Genomic DNA, 9,651 nt, shown 5'->3' with positions numbered 1-9,651 from the left:
AAATATCTATTCGATAATATATCAACCGGGACAATTGGCTTTTCAGTAGGAGCGAGAGGAAAAATGACTACCTCTGTCTTTCACGCAAGAATCACTCTGAGAGCCCTCAGCTGGCCACTTACGCAATGTAGTCGTTTACACTCATTCTTCAACATAAAGGCGTGAAACTATGTCACAATGGTGTAGACACCTTAGGGAATACGTAGAAAAAGGAAACTGGTTGATATCCCTTTCAGTGGCCAAAAGGGGAACATACAGTGCCTTGCGAAAGTATTCGGCCCCCTTGAACTTTGCGACCTTTTGCCACATTTCAGGCTTCAAACATAAAGATATAAAACTGTATTTTTTTGTGAAGAATCAACAACAAGTGGGACACAATCATGAAGTGGAACGACGTTTCTTGGATATTTCAAACTTTTTTAACAAATCAAAAACTGAAAAATTGGGCGTGCAAAATTATTCAGCCCCTTTACTTTCAGTGCAGCAAACTCTCTCCAGAAGTTCAGTGAGGATCTCTGAATGATCCAATGTTGACCTAAATGACTAATGATGATAAATACAATCCACCTGTTTGTAATCAAGTCTCCGTATAAATGCACCTGCACTGTGATAGTCTCAGAGGTCCGTTAAAAGCGCAGAGAGCATCATGAAGAACAAGGAACACACCAGGCAGGTCCGAGATACTGTTGTGAAGAAGTTTAAAGCCGGATTTGGATACAAAAATATTTCCCAAGCTTTAAACATCCCAAGGAGCACTGTGCAAGCGATAATATTGAAATGGAAGGAGTATCAGACCACTGCAAATCTACAAAGACCTGGCCGTCCCTCTAAACTTTCAGCTCATACAAGGAGAAGACTGATCAGAGATGCAGCCAAGAGGCCCATGATCACTCTGGATGAACTGCAGAGATCTACAGCTGACGTGGGAGACTCTGTCCATAGGACAACAATCAGTCGTATATTGCACAAATCTGGCCTTTATGGAAGAGTGGCAAGAAGAAAGCCATTTCTTAAAAATATCCATAAAAAGTGCAGTTTAAAGTTTGCCACAAGCCACCTGGGAGACACACCAAACATGTGGAAGAAGGTGCTCTGGTCAGATGAAACCAAAATTGAACTTTTTGGCAACAATGCAAAACGTTATGTTTGGCGTAAAAGCAACACAGCTGAACACACCATCCCCACTGTCAAACATCGTGGTGGCAGCATCATGGTTTGAGCCTGCTTTTCTTCAGCAGGGACAGGGAAGATGGTTAAAATTGATGGGAAGATGGATGGAGCCAAATACAGGACCATTCTGGAAGAAAACCTGATGGAGTCTGCAAAAGACCTGAGACTGGGACGGAGATTTGTCTTCCAACAAGACAATGATCCAAAACATAAAGCAAAATCTACAATGGAATGGTTAAAAAATAAACATATCCAGGTGTTACAATGGCCAAGTCAAAGTCCAGACCTGAATCCAATCGAGAATCTGTGGAAAGAACTGAAAACTGCTGTTCACAAATGCTCTCCATCCAACCTCACTGAGCTCGAGCTGTTTTGCAAGGAGGAATGGGAAAAAATGTCAGTCTCTCGATGTGCAAAACTGATAGAGACATACCCCAAGCGACTTACAGCTGTAATCGCAGCAAAAGGTGGCGCTACAAAGTATTAACTTAAAGGGGCTGAATAATTTTGCACGCCCAATTTTTCAGTTTTTGATTTGTTAAAAAAGTTTCAAATATCCAATAAATGTCGTTCCACTTCATGATTGTGTCCCACTTGTTGTTGATTCTTCACAAAAAAATACAGTTTTATATCTTTATGTTTGAAGCCTGAAATGTGGCAAAAGGTCACAGAGTTCAAGGGGGCCGAATACTTTCGCAAGGCACTGTAGGAACACAACGGTTTCAAAACATGAGTCACTTCCTGATTGGATTTTTCTTAGGCTTTCGCCTGCAATATCAGTTCTGTTATACTCACAGACAATATTTTGACAGTTTTTGGAAACTTTAGAGTGTTTTCTATCCTAAGCTGTCAATTATATGCATATTCTAGCATCTGGTCCTGAGAAATAGGCGGTTTACTTTGGGAACATTATCTTTCCAAAAATAAAAATAGTGCCCCCTAGTTTCAAGAGGTAGGGAGCGGCTTGACCTTATGGTACGTAAGAAGTGCCTATCAAACCAATACAACTTGTGGGAGGTGCATCGGGAAGCATGAGGTGAAATATCCTCAGATTACCTCAACAAATTGACAATTAGAATGCCAAAGGTCTGCAAGACTGTAATTGCTGCAAAGGGAGGATTCTTTGATGAAAGCAAAGTTTGAAGGACACAATTAAAATTATTATTTATAACCGTGTCAACATCTTGACTATATTTCCTATTCATTTTACAACTCATTTCATGTATGTTTTCATGGAAAACAAGGAAATTACTAAGTGACCCCAAACTTTGGATATTTCAGTTTTTAATTTGTAATAAATGTGTAAACATTTCTAAAATCCTGTTTTTGCTTTGTCATTGTGGGCTATTGTGTGTAGATGGAAAAGAAAAAACAACAACAATTGAATCAATTATAGAATAAGGCTGTAATGTAACAAAATGTGGAACAAGTCAAGGGGTCTGAATACTTTCCGAATGGACTGTTTACTTACAGTATTCTACTGTAAAGCAACAGAGGTGAAAAATGAAGTGCTAAGGCGTCAATAAATAGAGAGTCTTTGTCTATTTGGCCGGTTTTCATGTGTTTCTCTGTCAGTCGTTCTTAGCGCTCTGTGTGGTGTCCAGGTTGACCATCTGCAGCTCTGTCAGGTTACTGCTGCTGTAGCTCGACTTCTGACTAATCACCATCTGCAACACAACACATCAACGTCAGCATGCGCCACTGAAGACCTCAGTTCCACTTTTCATGCTTTAATTTGTGATTGTTGAGTAGCCTTCTGTCACACAATACAAGGTTAGGGTCAACAAGGTTAGGGTCAATTTAATTTCAATTCCATTCCTGTAAATTCATGAATCAAACCAAATTCAAATGACAATTTTTCCTCATTGAAAAGCATTGATACCACCCGCACACACGCCTGCACACATACACACATCCACTGTTTTTTTCCTGCTGTATTTGTACTGTTGCCTGTTTCTTCGGTCTGTGTTGTCCGTTTTGTCTAACATTGTTGTTGTTTTTCAGTCCCTTTTGCCTCTTGCCAGGCCTTCACTGTAAATACGAATTTGACCTTAATTCACTTAATTTATATTTGTTAAGAGAATATCCTGAATTGACTGGAATTGAAATGGAATAGACTCCAACCCTGCTGCCTAAGCACCAAATTATTGACATTAAATTTACTAACTTAAATCATCTCTTCTAGATAAGAAAGCCTTTTCTAAAAGCATCACTTTGCACAAGTTTGGTCATTTGTGTTGTTACAGTGTAACTATGTACTCTAACTAGGGCTCTTGAAACACAATGGCTTATATTCTGTTCCTAAACTTTAGTCAATCTGAAATTTCAATCTTGCATGACTTTCTCAATTATAGTAACAAAACCAGTCTTCCAAATAACATATGGTTTTGCTTGTGTCACACGTGTTGTCCAAATGTCATAGGACTATATCATCCACATTCAGTAACAGTACAGGAGGCAGGACAAACCCTACCCCTCCACAGTGAGAAGACAGTTCTCTGTCCGGATGCATTAGTGCAGGTCAGTGGCATGCTGGTTGCAGATAGAATATGAAAGTTTCACTTGTAAAATGTAGGTCTTGCCGTACTGGGTGTAGCTGCACTGCCGAGACTGGGATCTGCATGGTGCCCGAGGGTGCCGTAAGGAATACCTGAGGGACAGCACCTAGCCAGAGAGAGACGGACACAAACAACATGAAGAACACAGCACTCTCATCTAAACTAACATTTTATCACTGAATATATACAGACACTATGTGCATGGTGTGTAAGGTATACCACCCCACTTTGGGTCATGATCAAACTCACTAGCCTGTCATAATCAACGTCCTGACTATATAGCTATATTCATACCAGACCTGGGTTCAAATAGGATGCGTTTTCATCCTTTGAGCACTTGATTGAGCCTGCCTGGAATGGGAGCATTTTGAAAGTTCCAAGCTCAATCTGCCCAACTAAAAATATTGTCAAGAAAAAAAAAAAGACTTATTGAACCCAGGTCTAATTCATACGTCAATCAACCTCCCCCTCCCTGGTTCCCCATTAGCCCATGACTGATGTAGTCTCACCTGTGTCCCAGCGTAGCCTACTGTAGTCTAGCGTGGTCTCACCTGTGTCCTGGCATTGTCCATGGGACACCTGCATGGCCGAGGGGCCCTGGGAAAAGGTATTGAGCACAGCCAGGCCACCATCGGCCAGCGTGGGCGTGGACGCATACATCACTGTATGGGGGCTGGTGTACATCATGTGACCCGCCATAGATGTGGGCACTGACGATGTGACGATGGTCGCTGGGGGGAGTAGAAAAGAAAGTGTGTGAGACAAAGAAAGATTAGTTTATAAGAGACATTGCCCACCAGATGGCACCACCAGATGGTCCATTCTGTTCAACCTTAGTTGACCCCTCCTAACAGTATTGTAGACTACAACCTTCACCCACTCAGCTCACTCAGAGAGATACGTTAGAGTTAAGTTAGACTATGGCTTCAGCTTCTCACACATAACCAGAGTTGTACAGCCCTGTGTTAATCAAAGGATAGTTACCAGTGGAGACAGAGGAGGTCTGGGATATCTCCGAGCTGCTGTCGTTGGCATGTGTGGTGGGGTGCACCTGGATGGCCTGCAGCTGCTGGGTCATCCCTCCCCCTGGAGGAGAACAGACAACACCAAACACCTGCTCACTCACCTGTACACTATTCTATCTTAATGTCAGAACACATAAATTATAATAATACTACAATTTCGACCCATACAGTTTTGGACATGGTTTCATACACCTACGTATAATCAACTAAAGTTCATGCCTGCCTCATGCCTGTTATCCATTGTACATCCCCTCTGCAGACAGACAGACTAGTCTCCCTATTTTTTCCCGGAGCACAAATCAGAACATGAGTAACTACATCCACACAAATGAAAGATAAATACTAGCCATTTATGGAAATATGTAGTAAGGCCTATAACCAATTCCCCCCTATTACAATCACATTTATTTTATAAAGACCTCAAGACATCGGCCTTATCATCCCACGAATCTCAAAAATCACAACTGGGGCAGGGGATGCTCGCTTACCCATTGATATAGGAAGGGGAGAAAAAGGGCTCTGTGTTTCTGTAGCGCACATCTTATACCCAGCACCACACTGACTGGACTGCGCCAGGCTCTAGCAGTGTGCAAGACTTCTCTCTCGACAGACAGACTAGTCTGTGTCTGCCTGTGGAGACTAGTCTATCAACAGACAGACTATTCTCTTTCTTTCTCTCGACAGACGGACTGACCTAGGGAGACTGCAGTGGGGAAGCGGAAGACGGCCTGCTGGCCCTGCTGTGTCAGTTGCGATGAGGTGAGCGTCTGCCCCTGGATGGCCAAGGAGTGCTGGTGCAGCTGGCTAAGAGGAATGGTGGGCGTGCCGGGGGGGAGCGAAGTGCCTGCTGCAGGTTGGAGAGGAGAAAAGGAAGAGTTAAACAGGGGGAGGGTGTTGCATAGACACACTTGGTCATATGGTCCATTGACAGTTTCTTTAGTTGCCCTATTAGGGTTTGAGATTTCAGAGTTTTTTTTGTTTTTTTAAGTTGTTTGTTGTTCCACCTGGCACCGGTCATGTACCAGACAGGTGGTGCAGAGAGAGTGGAGGAAAGGGATAGAGAGGCTCCCAAGCTGCCCTTCAGCCTGCTGTCATAATGGGAGAGTAAAGACAGATGGGAAGAATGATCTGCTACCTCAACTAGCTACAGCTTCAGCCACACTGTCACTACATACAGACTTCACCCAGCAACAACAAGGGTAATACCTTACCATCAGTGACTGTACCATTACATGACATAAGACTTTCTAAGCTTTAAAGGTGGTTATTGCCCAGTACTGCATAGTTGTAAGAGACCTGGACCTCCTGTACTGATTTTACCTATTTTAATATCAATATTCCAGTGAGAGTAATACAATGAATTCATGGCAATGCAAATATACAGAATCAAAGATTCCTTTATAAAGGCCCCCTTATATTACAGTTTTCACAAATCTGAACCAGAATATATACAAATCAAAATGTATTAGTCACATGCGCCGTATACAACAGGTGTAGTAGACCTTACAGTGAAATGCTTTCTTACGAGCCCCTAACCGACAGTGTAGTTTCAAAAAATACGGATAATAATAAGAGAAATAAAAAAATAACAATATCTACAGGGGGTGCCGGTACAGAGTCAATGTGCGGGGGCACCGGTTAGTTGAGGTAGTATGTACATGTAGGTAGAGTTAATTAATTAAAGTGATTGTGCATAGATGAAAAAACAGAGAGTGGCAGTGGTGTGGAGAGGGGAGGGGGGGGGGGGGCAATGTGAATAGTCTGGGTAGCAATTTGACTAGATGTTCAGGAGTCTTATGGCTTGGGGGTAGAAGCTGTTTAGAAGCCTTGTGGGCCTAGACTTGGCGCCCCAGTACCGCTTGCCGTGTGGTAGCAAAGAGAACAGTCTATGACTAGGGTGGCTGGAGTCTTTGACAATATTTAGGGCCTTCCTCTGACACCGTCTGGTATGCGATATACAGTGCATTTGGAAAGCATTCAGACCCCTTCACTTTTTCCACATTTTGTTACATTACAGCCTTATTCTAAAATTGATTAAATAAACAATTTTCCTCATCAATCAATACACAATACCCTATAATGACAAAGTTATTATGTTGTTTTATTTTTTTTATGAAAAAAAAAAAAATGAAATACCTTATTTATATAAGTACTTAGGACTTTGTTGAAGCACCTTTGGTAGCAATTATGACCTCAAGGTGGTTCGTTGCAGTAGCGTGACTTGCGTCTCCACATCAACTGTTTACCTTATGGAGCATTTCACATCTCCAGGAAGTCCTCTCAGTTTGGCTATGTTTTACATGTATAACAAAACACCAGTATCCAGGAAGGAAACGTCTACATCTATGGGCTCAGCAGCTCCTGCCTTTGATTTCCATTGTAATAGAGGGATAATTGGAAGGTCCAACACAATGGCCATCGTGGAGAGGGCTGCCGAGCTCTGCCTATAATTAGTAATGAATATTCAATGAATATTGGGCAGCTAGTGCTGAGATTATTATTTAGTCCTACTTCATGGAGCCCCGGCTCAGACAGAGTGTTGAGGAACCAGGCGTGGCCCCTCATTACATCACATCGCATCACATCGTGCCAGAAAAGCTACAGTATCCATCTAGAGAGATGGTGTATAAAATGTGCCCCTTGTTTAACAGGATTTGCTATACAGTGCATTCGGAAAGTGTTCAGACCCCTTGACTTTTTCCACATTTTGTTACGTTACAGCCTTATTCTAAAATGGATTCAATTATTTTTTCCCCCTCATTAATCTACACACAATACCCCATAATGAAAAAGCAAAAAAAAAAAATGTCGACAACCAGACCTGGATTCAAATACACGCTTATTTAAGTATTTTTCTATTCTACATATTCATTTTCTGTGTATTTGATTTTTTTATTTTTTATAATTTAGCAGAATTACATACTTCTATTTGAAGTATTTAGAAATATTTCCTATAAATATTATTTGAAACTATTTTCAAATACTTGTTTCCAAATACAATTGAAATACCCCTAGGACCAAAAAGACCTGGGTTCAAATGCATGGAAGTACTTTAATGTTTGTATTAAAAAATGTACTTGAGTATTTTCAAATACATTGCAATTTACCAAGTGTATTTCCAAATACATTTCCAAATATTCAACTACTTGTATTTTTTAAGAAAAAATATCCAAATACTTACTTTGAAAGATATGTGAAAGTAATTTAGATACTTTAAAAAGTATTTGAACCCAGGTCTGTGAAGAACTAACCCTCTTGAGTGACACACAAGCATGTGTCACCGAGTTGATCCCGGTGAACACCAACTCCATTGTAGAGAAGGATGTCTATGTATCCCAGTAAACAAACAAACTGCAGTAAATGGTATGCGTTTCTCCTTAGAGATGGGTTGTGTTCATTAAGACACAGACAGACCAGTAGGATTGTCGAGCTTCTACTGTCCGAGAGTACTTAGTACCTCTGAACAGAGTGCCAGACATAATTTGCTAACCTAGTGCCAACTAATTCTACATGTAGAAGTGGGCAAAAAGGAAATCCGTCAGTCGTCCACTGGCGGATGGTGCCTATAACACACCGCGCACAGTCAGCAAGCGAACGAACGGCAAACTAATGGCCCCCTACTGTACAGACTAATATTTGGTCTGGTGAGTTTTCTCCTTTAGCCACCAAGCAGAAGAATACAGGCGCTCATTTTCATTTTCTGTTGCAAAAAATTTCAAAACATGACCCTGGATGCTGACTGGTATGGTATAGTACAGCATAGCATAGTATTTCTTAATAAAGTATAGCATAGCATAGCATAGCATAGCATAGCTATAGTTACCTGACATGAAGGTGAAGCCGCTGGGCAGCTGCATGACCTGCCCTCCGGAGGCACCGGTGGTCTTGAGAATGGTGCCGTTGGCATTGACGTTGCTGCTGGCCGAGACGGGCGCCAGGTAGTTGGTAATTGGGAAGGAGGGCCCGCTGCTTACCTGCATGCTGGTAGAGGTGGTGGGGGCCGTGGGCGTGTGGGTACTGGTGGTGCCCGGGAGGCTGGTCACCGTGAACGCAGGCTTTAGCTGGTCCTGGGAAAGAAGGGAAAATATGAATTATGAGTGGGGCTGTCAAAATAGCAGTTTCATGTTTCCATCAGGAAGTGCAATTTTTTTAAATTTTTTGGCTCTTATCCACGGGACTTACTGACTAACTCAATTACTGACAGACATATTTTAATGAACAAACCAAGCCCATGACAGCACTATTCACTAGAGCTAGTGGGGTAGAGAGGAAGTTCATAGCCAAGCAATTACTATTGATTTACTCTCAGCAGGTAGCCATTTCCACCCTTTAATATATTGTATGTATATGGTTGGAATTGGCTAAACTTTGAACATTGAGATATTAAATGAATGATAGGAAATTAAAGATACTGGGTTATGTTAGAAGTTAATGGTTCTCAGAAGAAAGAAGAAGGCTTTGGAATGTGTTTGATGGAGGAGAGGAGAGCGATGTGTTGAAACAGGGAAGACAGATGTACATCTGTATATTAGATGAAAGAGGGGTTGAGGTCAGGAGGTGAGGACAGATTCTCCTACGAGAGTAATGAATGTTTGGAATTCTGTTACCCTCTTTATTAGCTTCTGTAGAACCATAAAATGTAAGGATTGGAGAAAAAGGGGAGCGTCTTAAGTAGGATGCATATAAACTGCAATAAAATGCAAATTAATTACTTAAAAAATCATAAAATGTGATTTTCTGGACTTTTGTTTTAGATTCCGTCTCTCACAGTTGAAGTGTACCTATGATAAAAATTACAGACCTCCTTAACAGCTTCTACCCCCAAGCCATAAGACTGCTTAACAATTAATAAAATGGCCACCAAACTATTTACATTGACACCCACCCTCCCCCTCCAC

General features: G+C 41.5%; 1 protein-coding gene across 4 annotated transcripts in view; it reads right to left on the bottom strand.

The window, feature by feature from the left end:
- Positions 1-2,437: 2,437 nt before the first annotated feature.
- LOC139381359 (serum response factor-like) overlaps positions 2,438-9,651 on the bottom strand; it is a 54,521-nt gene continuing 47,307 nt past the window's right edge. For 2 of the 4 annotated variants that reach the window (XM_071124827.1, XM_071124828.1), the window contains exons 3-8: positions 8,577-8,820; positions 5,448-5,600; positions 4,713-4,814; positions 4,280-4,459; positions 3,758-3,834; positions 2,438-2,837 (exon numbers count right to left, since the gene is read on the bottom strand). In XM_071124827.1, coding sequence (XP_070980928.1) covers positions 2,742-2,837; positions 3,758-3,834; positions 4,280-4,459; positions 4,713-4,814; positions 5,448-5,600; positions 8,577-8,820 — 852 coding nt within the window. In that variant the 3' untranslated portion in view covers positions 2,438-2,741. Of the gene's footprint in view, positions 2,838-3,732; positions 3,835-4,279; positions 4,460-4,712; positions 4,815-5,447; positions 5,601-8,576; positions 8,821-9,651 lie in introns of all 4 variants that reach the window. The other 2 variants (XM_071124829.1, XM_071124830.1) reach the window with 1 other exon arrangement.

This window comes from Oncorhynchus clarkii, chromosome 23 (assembly GCF_045791955.1).
Source record: "Oncorhynchus clarkii lewisi isolate Uvic-CL-2024 chromosome 23, UVic_Ocla_1.0, whole genome shotgun sequence".
NCBI lineage: Eukaryota > Metazoa > Chordata > Actinopteri > Salmoniformes > Salmonidae > Oncorhynchus > Oncorhynchus clarkii.
This window is presented reverse-complemented; position numbering and strand designations above follow the sequence as displayed.